This window comes from Carcharodon carcharias, chromosome 32 (genome assembly GCF_017639515.1).
Source record: "Carcharodon carcharias isolate sCarCar2 chromosome 32, sCarCar2.pri, whole genome shotgun sequence".
NCBI classification, from domain to species: domain Eukaryota; kingdom Metazoa; phylum Chordata; class Chondrichthyes; order Lamniformes; family Lamnidae; genus Carcharodon; species Carcharodon carcharias.
In genome coordinates, this window is record NC_054498.1 from 20,392,072 (window position 1) to 20,416,210 (window position 24,139).

The 24,139-nt window shown below is 44.8% G+C and overlaps 1 protein-coding gene across 5 annotated transcripts; it reads right to left on the reverse strand.

Moving 5' to 3' along the window:
* On the reverse strand, positions 1-24,139 carry slc25a44a (solute carrier family 25 member 44a). Of its 5 annotated transcripts, XM_041178309.1 has the most exons (6): positions 24,001-24,083; positions 22,238-22,299; positions 14,849-15,508; positions 11,928-12,055; positions 5,417-5,604; positions 1-924 (listed from the first exon to the last, which is right to left on the reverse strand). In XM_041178309.1, the coding sequence occupies exons 3-6, from the start codon at positions 15,468-15,470 to the stop codon at positions 891-893; spliced, it is 972 nt and encodes a 323-aa protein (XP_041034243.1). In that variant the 5' UTR covers positions 15,471-15,508; positions 22,238-22,299; positions 24,001-24,083; the 3' UTR covers positions 1-890. The 5 variants fall into 5 exon arrangements, with proteins under 5 accessions (XP_041034243.1, XP_041034244.1, XP_041034242.1 ...); XM_041178310.1 differs by lacking the exon at positions 22,238-22,299 and having other exon boundaries at positions 5,444-5,604; positions 24,001-24,139; XM_041178308.1 differs by lacking the exon at positions 22,238-22,299 and having other exon boundaries at positions 24,001-24,139.

The window sequence follows — 24,139 nt, forward strand, 5'->3', positions numbered from 1 at the left end:
GACAGAAAGGTTTATCTTTAATACGTCAAACATTTAACCACCATTCAGGTTAACAAGAACAACCTGCACAGGTACACTGTGCACTGCTGTGGGAAACAAATCCAGTAAGCAGTCAGCAATTTTCTCACTGGACTAAAACTATTGGATGAACACTGTTCAGATGCTACCTGAAAATGTGCATGCAGCAATCTTAATCAGTACAGTTTGCACCTAAAATGCTCTGTGCAGCAGGAATATGATATCTCACCGGTAAAGGATTTGTCAGTGGTTTAAAAATAATTGTACAGTACCATGTTGGAGGATTTGATCAAAGCCATGATTAAAAATATCAGGCAGTTAGCATTTTACTTTTGGAAACCACAAGGTGCTAATACAGAAACAGGTATGTCAAGCCTAGAGTTCAGTGCAGTTTCTGTAGCAGCTGCAGCATTGGGGTTAATGACATATTAATGTCTCACCTACAACCCTACTTTAATAAAGTGTCATATTAACATTAAATGGAGAGGTCTGTAACATATGCAGCCAAATGGTGTAATGCTGGGAGGAGTTGAGATAATGTCATGCACCAAAATATCGAAGCTTATCCTAATTTATCTTCCTCAATTTACACTCGTGAAATACACTCTTATCTTGGTGGAGCTAGTGGTTGCCTTATTTCATTTATACCAGAATTAGAGCTGCCCTTTTAATGCATTCCACATGACAGAGTATAACCTGTATCTAATTTAAAATCTTGTAACAGTATGAAAGAGCTGGGAGAGTAGCTCTGTCAGCCCCTTGCCTATACCTTCCATAAAGGCAGGGATTGTTCCTCTAGGTTAGCTCATGTAGTTCCAACTTTCAAAACAGGACAAATCAGAGCTGGTGGAGGTCCACTAGGCTGCCATCCATCATTGGGAAGACGCTTGAAGGACTGAAGATGCCCTTAATGATTGGAAAGAGAAAGGGCCGTTAGAGATATGCAGCACAGCTTCTAGAAAACAAGGTCGCACCCTACAAACTAGCTCAAGTTTTTTTTTAAAACAAGTTACTAGTTGATGGATGAGGGAAATATAGCAGATATTGCTTACCTGCCTTTCAGAAAGCCTTTTACAAGGTACCTCACTCTAAGTTACTTTGCAACTGGAATCTACAGTATCAGTGGGAATTAGAGCATCCAAAAAGTTGTAATCAAATGATATGAATCAGGCTGAAGACAAGTTGTTACTGCCCCCCAGAAATCGACCCTTGGCCTCTTACTGTTCACTGTTTTTATGAATGATAATAGTGTTGGAGATGCTGGAAAAACAGACTGGACGTGAAACAAGTGTCATTAAACTAAAATAGATTTTGAATCTCGCTTTATTTAAGACACGCCCACACAGAGCAGACCCCGTGTGGTGAATGACAAAGATGGGCCTGTTTTTGGAGGGATTTTTCGAGGCTTCAAAGGTCGACTTATACGTCAGCATCAATGGCACATTTATGTTTAATGTTAGTAGACTCTGTATGACAGAATAGTGTCCAATAAATGATTGAACTGTAATTACATTAGAATGAATAGGCTCCAACATAAACTGATTATCCCTTTTAAGATTAACTGACTTTATGACAATACAACAAGCTTGGAACTACCTCAGTGTAACTGAGCGGAATCCTGAAAGCTGAACAGGTTACTGGTTAGACCTCAATGAGAGAACTGTGCTCGGTTTTGGTGCCCACAGATAGTGCGTGATGAGGCTCTTGGAAAAGGTTCAGACAAGGGCTGTGTATGATTTCTGGCTTGAAGAGCTTTAGTTATTCAGACAGACTTAATGAGTTGGGTCTCTTTTAACTTTAGAGCAGTGTAGGCTTAGAGGCAACTTGATAGTGGTTTATAAATTTAGGAAGAGTTGAAATGCATATCTATAAGTTGAAGTCAAAACACTGCGGACGCTGGAAATCTGAAACAAAAACAAAAAATGCTGGGAAAGCTCAGCAGGTTTGACAGCATCTGTGGAGAGAAAGACAGAGTTAACGTTTTGAGTCCGTATGACTCTCCTTCAGAGCTATCTAGGTCGATTATTTAAGATTGACACTAAAGTAGGAATAGAGTAGATGTTAGGCTATGCTTCTTTCCCAGAAAGCCTCTGGAATGTATTACCAGCTTTATTATTAACCCTTGGATGTATCTTGCCGCTCCCAGGAAATTACATGGCAGTGGGGATGGGCATTAGGGGAGGTGGGCATTAAGCGGTGTCTAGTTACAGGATGTAAATGCATTGGAGGCGGTTCAAAGGAGATTTACTAGATTGATACCTGGAATGAGTGGGTTGTCTTATGAGGAAAGGTCAGACAGACTGGGCTTGTTTCCACTGGAGTTTAGAAGATTGAGGGATGGTTTGATTGAAGTATATAAGATCCTGAACCACCTTGAGAAGGAGGGTATGGAAAGGATGTTTCCTTTTGTGGATGAGTCCAGAACTAGGGGCCACTATTTTAAAACTAGAGGTCGCATTTTTAGGACAGAGATGAGGAGAATTTTTTCTTGGAATTCTCTGCCTCAGAAGGTGGAGGCGGGGTCATTGAATATTTTTTAGGCAGAGGTAAATGGATTCTTTTTAGGCAAGGGAATCAAAAGGTTATCGGGGTTAGATGGGAATGTGGAAATCGAAACACAAGATCATCAACCATAGGTCAGGCTTGATAGGCCAGCTGGTCTTTCCCTGCTCACCATTTTCCTGTATCCTGTGCACTCCTTGAACTTCTTTGATTATATATTCACTTGCCTACATTTATAATGGGAACTGCTTATGTAAACATGCCAGTTATACCTTCTCACCATGGCTGTGGTGGCAATTACAAAAATAACTTGCACATATAGCACCTTCAATGTCGTAAAGCCAGCCCTAGAGGCTTTACAGGAGGGTAAATTGGACAGAAATTTACCATTGAACCGCACAAGGTGATATTAGGTAACCAAAAGCTGGGTCAAAGAGGTGGGTTTTAGGAAACATCTTAAAGGTGGAGAGGATTAGGGAGGGAATTTCAGAGTTTAGGGCCCAGCCAACAATAGTGGAGCAGAGAAATTGGAAATGAATAAGCCATCAAAGTAGGAGGAATGCAGATATCTCAGAGGATTATGGGGCTACAGGAGGTTACAGGTTACAGAGATGGAAGGGGGAGGGGTGGGGGTGGTGAGGCCATGGAGGGATTTGAACATGTTTGTCTAGTTCGGAGCCTTCTACCTCCTAATCTTCACTGGGAAGTTATACTAAATCATTAAAGATCACTGGTTAGGCCTCAGCAGGAGTATTTTGTCCAAATCTAGGCAGCTCACTTTAAGGAAGGTTATCCAGGCCCTGGAAAGGTGCAGAGAAGATTTACCTGGATGATAGCAGAGATGAGGGACTTCATTACATGGAAAGATTAAAGAGATTGGGTCTGTTCTCCTTGGAGCAGTGAAGGTGAAAAAGATAAAAGAGTTCAAAACCATGAACTGCTTTGATGGTTCTCATTTTGTTTCCAGTGGTAGGAGCATTGGTATCCAAATTTAAGGCAATAGAATCAGAGAAGATATCAGGAATTTTTTTTTTTGAATGCAGGAAGCTGGTAATATGTGGAATGCACTGTTTGAAAGAGCATTGGAAGCAGATTCAATAGTAACTTATAAAAAGGAATTGGATAAATAATTGAAATAGAAACATTTATAGGGCTAAGGGGAAAAAGCGAGGGTTGTGAGAGTGGGGATCATTGGACAGCTCTTTCAAAAAGGCTGGCACAGACACAATGGGCTGAATGGCCTCCTTGTGTACTGAGCGATCCTTTGCGAGGAGGAGGAACTGGGAAATTACAGGGCCAAATTTCCATGAAGAGCTTCTGTTACAAATATGAACAGAGGAGCTCACAATTGAAATATAAAAATAGGGACACAATGTATGACTTTAAAAGCGGCACTGAATTATGTCTACATGACCTGGCCTATTTATTTATTTCCTTATCCAGTATCCTTGCTTCACCCCAGTCTACACTTGGCCATGATTCCAGGGAAGATCAATTAAAAATGTTAGGCCTCATGCCTTTGCTGTGTTTTACCACTTTGTAAACATGTTGTGTTTTCAGAATTTAAGGGGAAGCTAGATAGGCACATGTGGGAGAAAAAAATAGGGGAGGTGGTGATAGAGTGACATGAAGTAAGTAGAGTGGGATGAAGCTCGTGTGGAACATAAATACTTGTATAGACCATTTGAGCAGAATGATGTATTTCTGTGCTGTAAATTCTATGTAATTTGCACCACCGGCAGGAGCGTATAATTATCCTGTGACAGGTATTTCCCATTATAAATGTGGGCGCTGGAATTTATAATGAGAATAAAAGCAAGAGTAAAGTGTCTCACTTTAAAATGGGACCGAATTACAGCTTTGTGCTTTAGTCCAATGAGCCCTGTCCTCTGATCTTGTGCTACCAGCAGATACACATGGTCCTGTAAAAAGTCACTGGGGGTCAAAGAGAAATACTGAAGTTGCCATTTTTTTAATTCGTAGGTGTCAGAAGTAATAGCTTCATGAAAACACTAGTTACTTTCCCACAAGTACGTTATTAACCTTCAGATAAATACAAATTAAATTTCCATTAAATGCACAGAATCTATTGTGACTTTTAAAAAAAAATAAAACTGATCAGAGCTGTCTGAGTAACACTGTGGGTTACTGAAGCACCAGTTTCAGCAGACTTAAGTAAAGAAATAAGATTGAGTTTGAGGAGCTTGTACAAGTTAGCTTTCCCAATCTGTAACAATTTTGAGAGTGATTCACTCTATTCTCATCTTACAATGTGAATGCAGCTTTAGTCTATTTACACTGATATACTGTGGGGCTTGCAAGGAAAGGAAATTTCACTGGTGCCAATGCGCTCATATACGGTGCCAAGAAATCTTATAAACTCACTACCTATCTTTACCACCACCAGTGTTAGATCTGAAACTGGTAGTGCTGCAGCCTTCTGTAATGCAGCTTAAAATCCTCTCCAACACATCCCAAGTTTTGAAAGCCAAAATTTTGAAAACCATTATCAATAGATTTCCAGATGTTTCCATAATTCAAAAGAAAGCAGTATGAGAATATTACACATTCACCATCAGCTGCACTAACCGCACTTCATAATCTGATTCCCAGCTCAGGCATACATTAAAACCCTAGATTTATGATCAGGATTATAGAATATCAGAGACTATGAGTCTTTGATTGGGGTGTGATAATACTGCACAACTTAAAAATGGAAAAAGTTCATTTCTAGAATACCGGGTCCTTTGCCTTAGTGTAGCACCTGCATCATCACTGGAGTTTAAAATTTCAAACAGTGAGTATATGTGTAAGATGACCAAAGCTTTACAATTGCATTAATAGCAATCATAGAAACTTGTTTGTTTCTATTAGATCCAGGCTCACAGGCAACTACCAATGTCTTGATTCCACTAGCTCTTGCCTCAGGCTTATTTTCTTCAGTGTTTCATAACCAACCACCAAGAGGAGAGTTGTTGGAGCTGAGGATAAGATACGAGCTGACAATCCCTTGGTCAGGCCCAACAGACCTTCTTCTCTCAGAAGCTGCTTGAAGGTTATAATTATCGAGGACTTCCCTTCCACCTGAAACAGAAAATATGAATGGAAACAAGCAAATCATTGCAGTCAGGAAAATCTAGTGTATGGGTGGCTTGGTCCTGACCTTGTTCTTTACTCATCAGCGTCTCTCCCTCCCAATGCACAAGTTCATTTTATTCATCAAATTTAGATTTGGATATCTTTTTAAAAAGGCAAATTCTTCCCTATGTTTTTCCTTAATAGTAACCCAGTGACACTTGTATCAGTCAATAGGTTATACTTAAGGTTAGACATTTAGCATCCATTTAAGCTACTGTGAGATCTTGTCTGTCACTTGGTTCTCAATGTTACTCACTCCCCGTGTTATGGAGAGTTTAGTTAAAACAATGAGAGAAACATACCAATGTTTACATGGCAACCTTCATTCTGAGCTCAGAGCTTGGAAACTATCCTAATTGCTCTTTGATAGTATTCATTATCTTCCTCAACTCTGATGACACAAACTACATGCAATATTTTCAGTGTGACAATGCACTATTTTAAAATTATTTCTCGGGGTATGAGCATTGCTGGCAAGACTATTTATCGCTCATCCCTTGTTGACTTTGAGACAGTGGTGGTCAGCCACTGCAGCCTAGGTGGTGTAGGTACACCTGCCATGCTATTGGGAAGAGAGTTCTTGGATTTTGACTCAGCAACAATGAAGGGGTGACATATGTCTGAGTCAGGATGGTGTGTGGCTTGGAGGGAAACTTGGAGGTGATGGCATTCCACTCTGCCTGTGGCCCTTGTCCTCCTAGGAGGCTGTGTCAACTGGTGTGGGAAATGCTGTCAAAGAATTCTTAAAAGGTTCCTGCAATGCAACCTGCAGGCAGTACAGACAGTGTGACAATGGTAGAGGGGGCGGATGGGATGGTTAAGGTGGCGAATGGGCTGCATTGCCTCTTTGCATTAAATCCTTCCAACAAATCTCTTACACTTGAATGTGTTTTAAGAATTGCACAGTGAAAATGTCTTGGCACAACCAAAATGGCTTGTCCTCGTGTTTTCAGTTTATACTCAATTGCAAACTGATGTGCCCATATTTAAAGTCATTTGGCAAATCCACTGCCTAAACACCAAGGTTTACTAAATCTTCCTGAATAATAATTGTGAATGAAACCACTATTCTTCCCCTACAATTCTGCCTCATTCATAAGAATGAGAATTCTAGTGAAGTTCTCAACAAGATTACTAAGGGAGAGCAAAAAGCCATAGGTGGTCTCAATGGTAATTCAGTGAACACCCCACAAAAGGATAAATGAGTGGTCCATTTTTATAATCAAGCAATCTCTGTATGGAGTGATTTTGAAAACAGATAGACATAAAATTTCAAGGGATAGATCAAAAATACTGGGCCCCAGGATCAGATAAATATAAAAGCAGCTTTAAGCTCTATGAATATTGACAAAACAGTGCCTTGTCCCTTTCCTTTTGTTATCTGACACTTTCTGAAGGCAGTGCTTGGTGCCTTGTTATGCAGCAATGGATAGCAGTGGCTCCAGACTAGCTCACCCATGGAAACATTCCTTACACATCAATCTGAGCAATCAGTGCCAACTGGCTATTCAACCATGGAGGCCGTTTCAACGCAATATAATTCTGAGCACCACTTTCAAAGGGGGGACAACAGTGATGAGTAATTGAAATAACAGCTCTAGTCTGCCCCCACCCCGCCCACAGACACCAGCTGTAGGAACTTCACTCCTATAGCTAAGTTTGACTAATAGCACAGGACAGGAATTACATATGGGACCTTCCCAACCTGGTTCAATACAACACTGCTGTCTATTCAGCCATGGTACTACAGGGAGCTTCAAGTGGCTGTTTATATGTTGGAGATAGGAATTCCAATACCAATTAATACAAGAATTATTGATCAAACTGACAAATTGCTTCTGTCCTTTTCTCTATAATAAGATTCCAAGTTATTGTATTTTGAACACTGATAAAAGTGGAAGAAATGCTCAAATTAGGCTTATCCATTTCTTTCACTTTTAAAATATGAAATCTGCAGTCAATCATAGCATTTAAATGGCCAGAAAGGGGATACACAAATGCCAATTCTGCAATCCCAGTGATGGACTGCATTTGCAGGGAATGCAGGTCAGAGCATTAAGGCTACAGCCTTATCCATCACCAGGCTTCCTGTGATCAGGAAGGGAGCCCAGGGCTGATTCTGAACACATTCAAATTAGTCTCCTTGAAATTTCTTGCATTGCATTTCACAAGCAAGCATGTATGGAGAGGCGATGGTGTGGTGGTATTGTCGCTAGACTAGTAATCCAGAGGCTCAGGGTAATGCTCTGGGGACCTGGGTTTGAATCCCACCACGGCAGATGGTAGAATTTGAATTCAATAAAAATCATGGGCGAATGTTGTAAAACCCCATTTGGTTCACTAATGCCCTTTAGGGAAGGAAATCTGCCGTCCTTGCCTGGTCTGGCCTACATGTGACTCCAGACCCACAGCAATGTGGTTGAGTCTTAAATGCCCTCTGAAATGTCCTAGCAAGCCACTCAGTTGTATCAAACTGCTACAAAGTTTCTAAAAAGGAATGAAACTGGACGGACCTGGACACAGCAAACTCAGCTGTGGCTACCCTGCAAAGTTCTTCTTACTAGGAGCTAGTGCCAAAATTGGGACAGCTATCTCACAGACTAGTTAGGCAACAGCCTGACATTGTCAGGCACACGGAATCATGTCTTACAGATAATTTCTCAGACACCACTATCACCATCCCTGGAGGTCAGAGCATCAAGGGATGTGGGTGGTGTCCTGTCCCACTGCAGGACAGACCCAGGAGATGTGGCAGCACAATGGTATACAGTTGGGATGGAGTTGCCCTGGGAGTCCTCAACATTGATTCCAGACCCCATGAAGTCTCCTGGCGTCAGGTCAAACAGGGCATCAGGGCAAGAAAACCTCCTGCTGATTACCAGGTACCGCCCTCCCTCAGCTGATGAATCAGTGCTCCTCCATGTTGAACACCACTTGGAGGAAGCACTGAGGGTGGCAAGGGTGCAGAATGTGCTCTGGGTGGTGGACTTCCATGTCCATCAGCAAGAGTGGCTTGGTAGCACCGCTGCTGATCGAGCTGGCTGAGTCTTCAAGGACATAGCTGCTAGACTGGATTTGTGGCAGGTGGTGAGGGAACCAACAAGAGGGAAAAACATACTTGACCTCATCCTCACCAATCTGCTTGCCACAGATGCATCTGTCCATGAAAGTATCGGTAGAAGTGACCACCCCACAGTCATTGTGGAGGAGAAGTCCTGCCTTCACACTGAGGATACCCTCCATCGTATTGTGTAGCACTACTGCTGTGCTAAATGGGATAGATTTTGAACAGATCTAGCAACTCAAGACTGGACATCCATGAAGCGTTGTGGGCCATCAGCAGCAGTAAAATTGTAGTCGAACACAAGCTATAACCTCATGGCCCAGCATATCCCTCAATGCACCAGGGGATCAACCCTGGTTCAATGAGGAGTGCACCAGGCATACCAAAAAATAAGTGATAGACAGAGATAAGCAATCCAACAACCAACGGATCAGATCTAAGCTCTGCAATCCTGCCACATCCAGTCGTGAATGGTGGTGACAATTAAACAACTCACTGGAGAAGGAGGCTCCACAAATATCCTCATCCTCAATAATAGCGGAGGCCAGCACATCAGTGCAAAAGATAAGGCTGAAGCATTTGCCACAATCTTCAGCCAGAAGTGCTGAGTGCATTATCTATCTTGACCTCCTCTGGCGGTCCCCAGCATCACAGATGCCAGTCTTCAGCCAACTTGATTCACTCCACATGATATCAAGAAACAGCTGAAGGCACTGAATAATATTCCGGCAATAGTACTGAAGACTTGTGCTCCAGAACTTGCCATGCCCCTAGCCAAGCTGTTCCAGTACAGCTACAACACTGGTATCTACCTGGCTATGTGGAAAATTGCCCAGGTATGTCCTGTACACAAAAAGCAGAACAAATCTAACCCGGCCAATTATCGCCCCATCAGTCTACTCTCAATCATCAATAAAATATGGAAGGGGTCATCAACAGTGCTATTAAGCGGCACTTGCTTAGCAATAACCTGCTCACTGATACCCAGTCCGGGCTTTGCTAGGTCAACATAGCTCCTGACCTTATTACAGCCTTGGTTCCAACATAGACAAAAGATCTGAATTCCCGAGGCAAGGTGAGAGTGACAGCCCTTGACATCAAGGCCGCATTTGTCAGAGTGTGGCATCAAGGAGCCCTAGCAAACTGGAGTCAATGGGAATCAGGGGGAAAACTCTCCACTGGTTGGAGTCATACCGAGCGCAAAGGAAGATTGTTGTGGTTGTTGGACGTCAATCATCTCAGCTCTAGGACATTACTGCAGGAGTTCCTCAGAGAACTGTCCTCAGCCCCACCACCTTCAGCTGCTTCATCAATGACCTTCCTTCCATCATAAAGTCAGAAGTGGAGATGTTCGTTGATGATTGCACAATGTTCAGCACTATTCAAGATTCCTCAGATACTGAAGCAGTTCATGTCCAATTGCAACAAAACCTGGACAATATCTAGGTTTGGGCTCACAAGTGGCAAGTAACATTCGTGCCACACAAGTGCCAGGCAATGACCATCTCCAACAAGAGTGAATCTAACCATCACTCCTTAGCGTTCAAAGGCATTATCATCACTGAATCCCCCACTAGCAACATCCTGGGGTTACCATTAGCCAGAAACTGAACTGGACTAACCATATAAATACTGTGGCTACAACAACAGGTCAGAGGTTAGGAATCCTGCGACGAGTAACTCACCTCCCTACTCCCCAAAGACTGTTCATCATCTACAAGGCACAAATCAAGAGTGTAATGGAATACTCCCCACTTGCCTGGATGAGTGCAGCTCCCACTTGGGAAGCTTGACACCATCCAGGACAAAGCAGCCTGCTTGATTGGCACCACAGCCACAAACATTCACTCCCTCCAACACCGACGCACAGTAGCAACAGCGTGTACTACCTACAAGATGGACTGCGGGAATTCACCAAGGCTCCTTAGACAGCACCTTCCAAACCCATGACCATCCATAAGGACAAGGGCAGCAGATAAATGGGAAAGCTACAACCACCTGGAAGTTCCCCTCCAAGTCACTTACCACCCTGACTTGGAAATATATCGCCGTTCCTTCACTGTTGCTGGGTCAAAATGCTGGAACTCCCTTCCTAACAGCACTGTGCGCGTACCTACACCACATGGACTGCAGCGGTTCATGAAGGCAGCTCACCACCACCTTCTCAAAGGTAACTAGGGATGGGCTACAAATGCTGGCCCAGCCATCAAAGCTCACATCCCATGAATGAATTAAAAAAAAAGTATGCTTGACTTTTGAAAAAGACATGTTCCAAAAATTACTGAAATGTTGCAGTGTTTCTCCCCTAAAAGTTAAAACAAATGTAAAAGCATAGGAGATAATAGGACATCTGTGCAATGTCATAACCTATTACACAGAAACAAATTACATCAGAAATTATGATCTTGAGTTGAGATTAGTAACTTGTAAAACTCTTGTTCACAGTATTTGCAGAGCCTGATAGAACAGGCTTTATTCTCTTGAGATTTTATCTTTCCGATAGTAAGTGTCATGTCCAGGATGACCTGTTGCTGATCACTAGACAATTAGGAGCTAAAAAGATAGCAAACAGGAAGAGGAGTTCTGAAAGACTTTCACTTCTTAACCCAGGGATAACCCTTTCAGCATACCTTTGTCTTCGATTAGATAACTCTGTACAAACTGGGAATAAACCCAGAGCCTTTCTGCTCTATGCAGTTCAGTGTTGCACTGAGTGGTGCAGTTACGCACTAAGCTAACAGAGGAGATTCATGATCATTACATTAAAATATCAGCCCCTTTAGATCACTGACCTTTTTCACAAGAACTAAAGTTGCTGTCAATGATCCAGGGCAAATATTCACTCCCTCTACCACCAGCATGGCAATAGTGACTACCATATGCAAGATGCACTGCAGCAACTTGCCAAGGTTCCTTCAGCAGCACCTCACAAACCCCCCAAGCTTCAGAAGGGCAAGGACAGTAGGCACATAAGAACAACACTACCTGCAAATTTCCCCTGCAAGTCTCCCCCTGCAAATCACACACTATCTCCATTTGAACTTTAATCACCATTCCTTCATCGTTGCTAGGTTAAAATCCTTGAGCCCTCACTTTCACCACACAGACTGCAGCGCTCCTCATGGGCAACTAGGGATATATATTCTGGCCTTGCTAGCGACACATATATGCAGAGAATGAATTTTTTTTCAAAAAGTATCCTCACCTGAACCCTAGCCCTGACTACATCCATTGGGTTGGTGAGTGTAGATGCGGTGACTGCTGCCATTGGTCCAGCAATTCCTTGAAGGAGCAGATGAGGGCAATCATTGGGAACTGCTTTTGACAGCTGCTCTATAATTCAGACACAAGAAAAGGAGCCCACGGTTAGATGTATACAATCAGAAGATTCTTCACTCAGCTACCCTGCACTAATATCACAAGCATATGATAGGTTTTTCTGCAGACTTTGTAAACTGTAATAGGTAATATACAATAAAGAATTGTAATACAAGGACTCCTGACAAAGTTAAATGGTTACAAAGTACAATTAATTAGTTTGAGACTCTCTCTGGCTTTTTGTGTGCTTCAGTGCTTTTATCCCCAAAAAAACCCTTTTTAGTTTAAATGTCATTTCTAAATTTGAGGCACAGGTGCTTCCCACTCATTTCTTGTGGTCTGTATCCTGAATCTACTCTATTAATAATCCACTTCTGATGCATATATCAGAAGTGAGCAAGTCTTGGATGATTAGAAGAGAAATGTTCATGAGGATTTACCACAAAAATATTGGGAGGACAAAACGAATGAAGAAAAGGTTAAATGAAACATCAAGATGATTGAAAGGTCTAGGGCAGAAAAGTGCAAAGTGTTTAAAGGAATGCTAGTGGAAACAATAAAACTGAACTCTGACTAAATCAAAACGATTATAGAGTGTGAAGAGGAGCAGGACAGCACAAGGGTTTCAAATCGTTCAAGGAACTTAGTGATAGGAGAATTAGGAGAAAAAGTCAAATGCCAGAGAGACAAGCAAAAAATGAGGGCATCAAAAGAAAGAACAGAATTCAGGTAAACCTTTGGTGTCTGGAAGGTAACAGTGCTCTGGAGCAAGCTACGAGAGAAAGGTATTTCAGCAGACAGCCTAAATGTGAGTGTGACAGTTGGATGCATGTCAGGGAGTGAATAGGTTGAAGGATATGGTTAAAACATGCACAGGGACTGGGGGTAGGGGGTGGGGGGAGTGGTGGCAGGTGGTTATGCTAGAACTGTATAAAATACTAAGATAAAAGCAAAATACTGAGGATGCTGGAAATCTTGAAACCAAAACAAAAATAGCTGGAAAAACTCAGGTCTGACAGCAATTGTGGAGAGGAAGACTGAGTTAACGTTTCGAGTCCGTTAGCACATCCTTTAGCTAATATCACCACTGTCTACACCCCTTTGTCCTTTTGTCTATGACATCTTTAGCAATCTCTTCTTTGCCTCCACCTATGACTGGCCCTCTATCCAGCTCCACCTGTCCCACCCCCATCAAACAGCTTATATTTCATCTCATTTCTATTTCTCTTTAGTTCTGATGAAGAGTCGAAACGTTAACTCACACAGATGCTGTCAGACCTGATGAGTTTTTCCAGCTATTTTTGTTTTTGTATAAAATACTAGTTGGGCCACAGCTGGAGTACAGTGTACAATTCAGCTCACAACATTACAGGAAGGATGTGATCGCACCAGATAGGTACAGAAGAGAGTGATGAAGATGTTATCAGGAATGGAGAATTTTAGCTACAAGGAAAGATTGGATAGGCTGGGGTTATTTTCTTTGGAACAGAGGAGGCTGAAGGGAGGTTTATTAGGTGTATAAGCTTCTAAAGCGGCTAGATAGAGTGGGTAGGAAGGTCATGTTTCCATCAGCAGAGAGGTCGACGTCCAGGGGCCATAAATTTAAGGTTGAGGAGAAATGTCTTCACCCATAGGGTGATAGGGGTCTAGAACTTGTTGCCTGAAAGAGTGGTAGAGGCAGAAACCAGGATCACATTTAAAAAAACTTGGATATGAACTTGAAGTACTGTAACCTACAGGGCTACAGACACCATGTGCTGGAAAGTGGGATTAGGCTGGATAACTCTTTTTCAGCTGGCATAGACAGAATGGGCCAAATAGCCTCCTGTACGCTGTAAATTTATTAAGTTTCTATGTAGATGGAATTGATGAAATAAGTAGAATTTAAAGAACTGAGAAAGTTTATATGTTCTTACATACAAGGAACCAGCACTTAACTGTCACTGCGACACTTGTGTAAGTGTTACTGTCGCATTGGCATTTAACCACCGCGGCTACTGGTGTTTCATTGTTACCATGGTAATTAACCATTACTCTGGCAGTGGTATGTAATCATTACTGACGTGTGACCATTACTGCAGCACTGGCATTTGACTGCCACCATGACTCCAGCACATTACCATTACCCTTGCTAATAGCATTTCAATGTTACTACAACAATGCCATTTAACTGATACCGCAGCAGCATTGTTACTTAACTCTTACTATGGCACTGGCATGTAACTGTAGCTGCGGGGCTTGCATATAACTGTTACTGTAACAGTGGCACATGGCACATAACTGCTACCGCAGCACTGGTACATAACCATTACACATCAGTATTTATCGTTACCGCAATATTAGAATTTAACTGTTTAAATGCCAGTTAACTGTTAACAGTTACTGTGATATTGTCGCATATCATTACCATGACACTAGCAGGTAGCTGCTACATACCAGCATTTTAATTGGTGCCGTTACACTTTTTATGCAGGAGCTGTGTCCTATTAAATTCAATATTATATATTGTACCATGTTTATCGAATGGCTGTAAACATTTAACGGCTGAACACTGCTTTCAGTATTGTGATGAATCAAGCCTGGATGAAGCTCAAAGTTTGGGAACCTGACCTTAGTCTTAGAACTAAAATATCCCAATGAAGTAGAACTTGACAAAGGGCAGGAGTTGTTTTAGATTTTACTAAATTCATTCTGACATGCTAAGTTACACCATATACAAATAGTTAAAAAAGCCTTTTCCAAATTATTATAAGGTGTAATGATTAGCAGCTGAGGTCATGATAGGGAGAGAATTATAGCCTTACATACCTGCGTAGAAGTGATAAAAAGGCCACCACACTGCACTGTTAGGAATATACGTCAACAAGGAGGCTAAATATCCTCTGTAAAACCCTTTTGGGCCGTCAATCCTGAAAATCTGAGTGATAACCTCCTGCGTTTGTCCAAATGCTCGTTTGTATTTTCCATCAGTTGACGACAGCTTGAACCTGCCAAGGTCCCCATCGTGGCCTGCCACCATCAGGTGCTGAGATATGATATCAATGGGCACTATGATGCTCTGTGCCACAAGCGACGCCGCGCCTCCTGCTACAAGCGATTTAATGGCATTATTATTGCTGTAGTTGGACACGTACATGCGTACCAGCTCATAGGTAGTAATATACCCTTGGCCAGAGATTAGGGTCAATGTGTTCAATGGAAACCCTCTGTAAAGTCCTCGTACACCCTCGGCTCGCAGGATTTTAAAGAATGCATCAAAAGTGCCGTGGTAATGACTCTTCCCTTTTTGTACCTGAAGCCTTGTCCTGATCAGTGCGGCTGGATACACCGTAAGTCGCAGCGACAGAGCCATAACAACACCAATACAGTAGAATCTTTTCTTATCCAGGTCTTTCCATTCTATTATCTGAACGTTTCGCTTTTCTTGCATCTTTTTTGGTCACTGTTGCTCCTGACGTCCACAGTAATCTGCAAAAGGCCAGGAAGGGATCTCAGTTTCAGAACTGCTAATGTTGCCTTTGTCCACTTTACAAGTTCTAAAATTATTTTCTTCCCAGAATGTATATAAAATTCAGTGCGATGATAGGGAATTTGACTCTACTCTCCAGTACAGGTACATGAACTCTCCCATCATGGCATGCAATTTGAACACCCAAAGTTAACATAAAACAGTGCATTATATCAACTGATGAGAAAAAAAAATATTAGCCTGCTCCCACAGGCCTCGCCAGCTGTAATATTTTCTCCCTTTACAGAGTGCCGCTCGAGGCCAGTGATTCATGTCTGGGCAAATTCCATTAGTGGCTTGTCTTTCAAGTGGTCAATCTGTGTGAATTGAGATGGCAAGCAAGTGTGGCCTATTTAACTGTGAAAGGCATCATAGCCAAGGCCGGTCTTGTCAAAGTTCATGAGTTTTCCAACACAGCGATTGTGGTCAATGAGCTGATTAGCAAACCTCTCACTAACCCAGGTATGCTGGAGCTGATTGTAGCCTTCAGGTCATATACACACTGTCCACAGTTACCAGTGACTACATCAGGCAGATACTTTGTTTGCAATTGCAGTAGCACCACAACCTCCGTCCTAATACTCCTTCCTGATGCTATGACAATGGGTTGAATGGCGTGGTCTTTTCCTCAAGGTTGAGAATGGCCCCCAATAGGTGCGGAGATTGCAATCCTTGCTTAATGCATGTCCGTTCTTTGTGATGCAGGCAGCATCCCAACTTCAGGCTTCCTGCTCATTTCAATTATTTCAGCATCTAGTGAGCACCAATCGTGCTGTTAATTGGCCGGATGCATCGGGAGGCGGGGGAACTAAAGCTAGTCTGCATTTCTTAAAGGGGAGGTGCATTGTAGCTGAAGCAGATGCTGGCAGTCATGCAGGAAGTGACTCTGAAGAATAGGACAACATGGGAGAGTCAGCTCCAAGTTTTCAGACACTGCACTAGTGGCCATGGTAGAAGGTGTGGAAAGGAGAAGAGATGTTATCTATTTACAGGGAGCCACAGGCCCTCCAGGCAAAGTAGGCTGTAGGAGCAGATAGCCATGCAGGGCAATGTCAAGAGTCAAGCTCCAAGAGCTGGATGCAGAGTTACAAGAAGTTCAATTACTTCACATGGCGGTCAAAGTCAGTGACATCATCTTTAAATGCAATATCCTACAAATTTTACCACTAGTATCAGACACTGCACAATGCACCTTACCCCACCCCTCCTTATTCACCTACAGACGATTTCCATCAATCTGCATTCATATCTGACATTCACATGCTCCACTGGACCCTCACATACTTAGCACTGCTGCCAACCTCACACTAACATTTCACAGCTTGCAAACGCTGCCAGATATTCAACCACATCAGCCCAAACACAGACACACTTTCCTCTTTCTTGCAGGGCAAGGAAGTGCAGAAGAGACAACAAGAACTAACTGGAGGGACAGGGTATGTTCAAGCCCCCATTGAGGAGACGATGCTGGCATTTATTGAGATAGCCATTGCTTTGGTCAGCAGTGGGGGCTGAAGTCAAAGGTGACAGCATCCTCATACCTAATCTTCCTACTTACGTTCCACCTTCCATCTCATTCCACACTCTCTTCTGATTTACAAGCTGCTGATCACGTGCGCATGAACCTCTTACTTTCTCTCCTTCCCACACCAAAACTTGAGCTGTTCTCCTTTCAGATAACCAAGAAATATATCCCAGCCAGGTAGTGGAGGAACAGCAAGATGACAGTGAGGAAAAACTTCACACTCACAACCACTAGCTCAGATATTGACATTGTGTGTAAATTAGAGGATAACATAGGCTGGACCTGCATGTGGTGAGACACCAGGCAAGAGAGGACTACAGTCAGGGCAGAGGACAAGGGTAGCACCAGTGCCAGCTTGCCAGAGGGCAAGGTTGCGCGCAAGTACTGCTGTAGATGAAACAGATGAGCACTTTGATGGAGCAGTTGCCAGAAGGACGCTATTGAATATCCACAACAATGCTTGGTGCATTGGGAAGCCAACCAGAAAATCCGTGGTCGACATCAAAGAGCATGGAGGAGTCTAGCACCAACTTGACACAGGGGTCTCCGCAAAGTTTGGGGCATGGAAGTGGTGGTCAACTCTATTTGCTCACTTGTTGACCCAAACATGATGCAAAATCTGCTGGCCAATCCCATGCAGCACAAACAGCAGCCACCCAACATCTGAGTGCTCCTCAGAGTGCTGCCAGCATTGCTGTGGCTATGTGCAAAGGGACTTGCACATCTTACTTCATACAAGTCCAACAGTCTCTACTTAAAACAAAAACAGAATTACCTGGAAAAACTCAGCAGGTCTGGCAGCATCGGCGGAGAAGAAAAAAGTTGACGTTTTGAGTCCTCATGACCCTTCAACAGAACAGAAGTGGAGGGGGGGGTTGTGGTTGTAGGGACAAGCAAGCAGTGATAGCTGCAGATAATCAAAAGATGTCACAGACAAAACAACAAAGAGGTGTTGAAGGTGGTGATATTATCTAAACGAATGTGCTAATTAAGAATGGATGGCAGGACACACAAGGTACAGCTCTAGTGGGGGTGGGGTGGAATAAGACTAACCGGGCTTAAAAGGTATAGATTTAAAATAATGGAAATAGGTGGGAAAAGAAAAATCTATATAAATTATTGGAAAAAACAAAAGGGAGGGGGAAGAAACGGAAAGGTGGTGGGAACGGAGGAGGGAGTTCAAGATCTAAAGTTGATGAATTCAATATTCAGTCCGGAAGGCTGTAAAGTGCCTAGTCAGAAGATGAGGTGCTGTTCCTCCAGTTTACGTTGAGTTTCACTGGAACAGTGCAGCAAGCCAAGGACAGACATGTGGGCAAGAGAGCAGGGTGGAGTGTTAAAATGGCAAGCGACAGGGAGGTTTGGGTCTTTCTTGCCGACAGACCGCAGGTGTTCTGCAAAGCGGTCGCCCAGTTTGCGTTTGGTCTCTCCAATGTAGAGGAGACCACATTGGGAGCAACGAATGCAGTAGACTAATTTGGGGGAAATGCAAGTGAAAGGCTGCTTCACTTGAAAGGAGTGTTTGGGCCCTTGGACGGTGAGGAGAGAGGAAGTGAAGGGGCAGGTGTTGCATCTTTTGCATTTGCATGGGGAGGTGCCGTAGGTGGGGGTTGAGGAGTAGGGGGTGATGGAGGAGTGGACCAGGATGTCCCGGAGGGAACGATCCCTACGGAAAGCCGCCGGGGGGTGGGGGGTGAAGGGAAGATGTGTTTGGTGGTGGCATCATGCTGGAGTTGGCGGAAATGGCGGAAGATGATCCTTTGAATGCGGAGGCTGGTGGGGTGTTAAGTGAGGACAGGTGTTCTGATGATGCTACCTTCAAAAACAGTTCCTCTGACATGTCCTCCTTCTTCCTCAACCGAGGTTTTCCATCCACGGTCGTTGACAGGGCCCTCAACCGTGTCCAGCCCAATTCCCGCGCATCCGCCCTCACGCCTTCTCCTCCCTCCCAGAAACATGATAGGGTCCCCCTCGTCCTCACTTATCACCCCATCAGCCTCCACATTCAAAGGATCATCTTCCGCCATTTCTGCTAACTCCAGCACGATGCCACCACCAAACACATCTTCCCTTCACCCCCCCGGCGGCATTCCGTAGGGATCGTTCCCTCCGGGACACCCTGGTCCACTCCTCCATCACCCCCTACTCCTCAACCCCCACCTACAGCACCTCCCCATGCAAATGCAAAAGATGCAACACCGTCCCTTCACTTCCTCTCTCCTCACCGTCCAAGGGCCCAAACACTCCTTTCAAGTAAAGCAGCTTTTCACTTGCATTTCCCCCAACTTAGTGTACTGCATTCGTTGCTCCCACTGCAGTCTCCTCTACATTGGAGAGACCAAACGCAAACTGGGCGACCGCTTTGCAGAACACCTGCGATCTGTCCGCACAAAAGACCCAAACCTCCCTGTCACTTGCCATTTTAACACTCCACCCTGCTCTCTTGCCCACATGTCTGTCCTTGGCTTGCTGCATTGTGCCAGTGAAGCCCAACGCAAACTGGAGGAACAGCACCTCATCTTCTGACTAGGCACCTTACAGCCTTCTGAACTGAATATTGAATTCAGCAACTTCAGATCTTGAACTCCCTCCTCCATCCCCACCCCCTTTCCGTTTCTTCCCCCTCCCTTTTGGTTTTTCCAATAATTTATATAGATTTTTCTTTTCCCACCTATTTCCATTATTTTAAATCTATACCTTTTATGCCCGGTTAGTCTTATTCCACCCCACCCCCACTAGAGCTGTACCTTGTGTGTCCTGCCATCCATTCTTAATTAGCACATTCGTTTAGATAATATCACCACCTTCAACACCTCTTTGTTGTTTTGTTTGTGACATCATTTGATTATCTGCTCCTATCACTGCTTGCTTGTCCCTACAACCACACCCCCCCGCAACTTCTCTCCCCCCGACCCCCCCCCACCTTAAACTAGCACATATTTCACCCCTCTCCTTATTTCACTCAATTCTGTTGAAGGGTCATGAGGACTCGAAATGTCAACTTTTATCTTCTTCGCCGATGCTGCCAGACCTGCTGAGTTTTTCCAGGTAATTCTGTTTTTGTTTTGGATTTCCAGCGTCCGCAGTTTTTTGTTTTTATTTTTAGTCTCTACTCAAGGCTTGTTGACACATTGTCCAGATGGAGTGGCAGTGAATCCATGGTCCACAAACCTGCTGAACTCTCTTAGGCAAACAGCATTTGTCCTTACCTACCACCATCGCGCAGACCCCACCCTGCCCCACCGGCACACTGCCAGTGTCCTTGCTGTTGCCTGTCAGCCAGCTAGCCAGTCCAGGCTGCTGCACCCCATGTCCAGATGGCGCAGTCCACAACCAGACTTTCTAGACACATAGAAGCTCCAAAGCCATTTGCAATCTCCTCCATTCTATGTTAGCAGCCTTGCTGCAGCCACTGAGAGTAGCACTGCATAGGTACACTAGGCCAGGTAAAGACATTGGGAAGGCAGACGCTAAGAGAATGCATAGCGTAATTTACTTTTGTATGCAGTACAGCATTATTTCATTTATAAATTTGGCTTGAAATGTTTATTTTCTGGTAGCTTATGTTATTCATCGTGGCCAAGAGGATGCTGTTATGATCAATGTCAGAGGGAAGGTAAGATGTGGTGAATGGGGAATTGGGATTGTAGTTCCTTGTATCACACTCAGATGAGCCTGGCCAGAAAGGGGATGTCCAGATTCTCTTTCTCCCCCTCCTCTTCATGCTCCTGATCCTCAGCTGGTCACAATATATCTGTAGGCAAGGGCTGTCCCTTATGAGGAGGAGGTTGTGCACTAAGCAGCAGATCACCATGAATCTTGAGAGCCACCCTGTTGAGCACCACAGGGCTCCTCCTGAGCAGTCCAGGCCGTGGAAATGTTGTTTCACTACGCCAATCATCTGTTATATCAGATTTTATGTGGCAGCATAGTGTTCATTGTCAGCATTCTATGCACTTGTGCAAGGGTTACACACAAGTCATCAGCCATGTGGTCAGCAAATATCCCTGGTCACCCACTAGCCACCCTTTGGCTTGCTATTATGGCCCAAATGCAGATGGTACAACGGACTGTGCAGAACGAAGGCATCATGACTGCTGCCAGGATACCCTGAGCTGCATTCATTGTCTATGGTCACACACCAATTGGACCTTGAGGGAATAGAATACTTTTAGCTTCTGATATAGGACAGAGTTGCCATGTGGCAGCTGCGCTCTTGCAGGGACTCACAACAGTCACATAATGAAATGTAGTTATTTCTCGTTGTGTAGAGAGGTTCAGTGGCCTCTGTTATGCAATAGTGGATGGCAAAGCTGTGAGATGCTGTAAATATCTCCAGCTCTACAAGCAGCCAGAGCGTTAACATTCATCACAACGATCTCTTTCACACTCACTAGCTATACGATTCTTGCCCTGTTCTGAGGTCACAGTTGCGGCTACATTGCTCCCTGGACACCTTGAACAGATATGGCCTCCTGTTGAGAACCCTTCTTCTTCTTCTTCTTCCCCTCCCTCTTCCAACAGCGTGTAATGCTCTGTTTGACCTCTGTTTATTCTCCGAATCTTGCATTCCAAGGCGAATGCCTACAATTACACCTGTGTCGAGGGGTAACTGGTTTATGTAGAAACCTTGAGACCAGTAAAAGCTCCTGCAGCACCTGCCACAATATTCAGTGTAGATTTCTGCAGCATTAAGTAACATTAGAAAGCATCAAACGCTTATATAATCAATGCAACAGTCAGAAGAAATCGAACAGGAAGTAACCTGTAAGTAGTTTATGATCTCTCTAAATCACACTAGTGGGAGCTCCTTCTTGCAGCTGAAAGCATGTTTGGCTGCCCAAGGTTAAGAGAGGGTATTAGCTGGAGTGCGAGCTCCAAAACGGTACCCCTGGCATTAAATCAGTATTGCACACCGATCGACATCATGATCTGTTTGCTCTTCACACTTCTGGGGTTGTTCAATGCACATGCGCTCTTGCCCTCGCCAATATGCCACCTGTCATAATTCATGTCACAAGTGCGCGTGTGCATTTCTTAGCTCGAAGGCACTCACAGTACCCAAACATGATCCCAATTCCTCAACCATTGATTCAGAGCCCTTTTCTCACATTCAATATAAATACTATGCACCTATCGCTTCACATTCTCCCATTCTACTTACTAGGAGCAGCCAGAAAGGGATGTCTTCTGGGCCCCTTTTCTAAACTCGACCACCCACAATACCTGTAAAAATGATGAATTCCATGAAATGCAAGTCAGACACAAAACACTGCTGTATTTTTTTTGTTCTTTGATGAGACGTGAGCATTGCAGGCTAGGCCAGCATTTATTGCCCATCACTAATTGTCCTTGAAAAGGTGGTGGTGAGCTGCCTTCTTGACTCGCTACAATCCATGTGCTGTAAGTATACCCACAGTGCTGTTAGGATTTTGACTCAGCGACAGTGAAGGAACGGGGTTATCGTTCGAAGTTAGAATAGCGAATGGTTTGAAGAGGAACTTGCAGGTGGTGGTAGCATCTGCTGCTATTATCCTTGTAGGTGGTAGAGATGGGTTTGGTAGGCGGTGGAGATGGGTTTGGTAGGCGGTGGAGATGGGTTTGGTAGGCGGTGGAGATGGGTTTGGTAGGCGGTGGAGATGGGTTTGGTAGGCGGTGGAGATGGGTTTGGTAGGTGGTAGAGATGGGTTTGGTAGGCGGTGGAGATGGGTTTGGTAGGCGGTAGAGATGGGTTTGGTAGGCGGTGGAGATGGGTTTGGTAGGCGGTGGAGATGGGTTTGGTAGGCGGTGGAGATGGGTTTGGTAGGCGGTGGAGATGGGTTTGGTAGGTGGTAGAGATGGGTTTGGTAGGCGGTGGAGATGGGTTTGGTAGGCGGTGGAGATGGGTTTGGTAGGTGGTAGAGATGGGTTTGGTAGGCGGTGGAGATGGGTTTGGTAGGCGGTGGAGATGGGTTTGGTAGGCGGTGGAGATGGGTTTGGTAGGCGGTGGAGATGGGTTTGGTAGGCGGTGGAGATGGGTTTGGTAGGCGGTGGAGATGGGTTTGGTAGGCGGTGGAGATGGGTTTGGTAGGCGGTGGAGATGGGTTTGGTAGGCGGTGGAGATGGGTTTGGTAGGCGGTGGAGATGGGTTTGGTAGGCGGTGGAGATGGGTTTGGTAGGCGGTAGAGATGGGTTTGGTAGGTGGTAGAGATGGGTTTGGTAGGTGGTGGAGATGGGTTTGGTAGGCGGTGGAGATGGGTTTGGTAGGCGGTGGAGATGGGTTTGGTAGGTGGTAGAGATGGGTTTGGTAGGCGGTGGAGATGGGTTTGGTAGGCAGTGGAGATGGGTTTGGTAGGCGGTGGAGATGGGTTTGGTAGGCGGTGGAGATGGGTTTGGTAGGTGGTAGAGATGGGTTTGGTAGGCGGTGGAGATGGGTTTGGTAGGCGGTGGAGATGGGTTTGGTAGGCGGTGGAGATGGGTTTGGTAGGCGGTGGAGATGGGTTTGGTAGGCGGTGGAGATGGGTTTGGTAGGCGGTGGAGATGGGTTTGGTAGGCGGTGGAGATGGGTTTGGTAGGCGGTGGAGATGGGTTTGGTAGGCGGTAGAGATGGGTTTGGTAGGCGGTGGAGATGGGTTTGGTAGGTGCTATCAAAGCCCCACTCCCAAACCTCCCACCAACATCCCAAGCCCTAACACCCCTCACCCAAACCCCCCACAAACCCAACTCCTCCCCTCATGTTACCAGACCCACCCAGTCCCCCCCACTCCACTCCACCCCACCCTCAGCCACCTTTCTCCACCCCCCCCCCCCCCCCACCTCGACCCCAACCCCCCTGACCACCACACCCTGGTCACTCGCCCCGCCCCACAGTTCCTGCCCCTCCCCCCCGCCACCGTCCCTGCCCCTCCCCCCCGCCACCGTCCCTGCCCCTCCCCCGCTCCTCCTCACAGGCTTCAGCTGCTCCTTCCCGGCTCCTCCAGATCAACGGTCAAAGGTCACCCTCCATTGCAGAAGCGGCTGAAGGATTTGTTCCGCCCGCCCCGGCCCTGACTGGGATTTTAACATTGGACAAGAATATAAAAAAAAC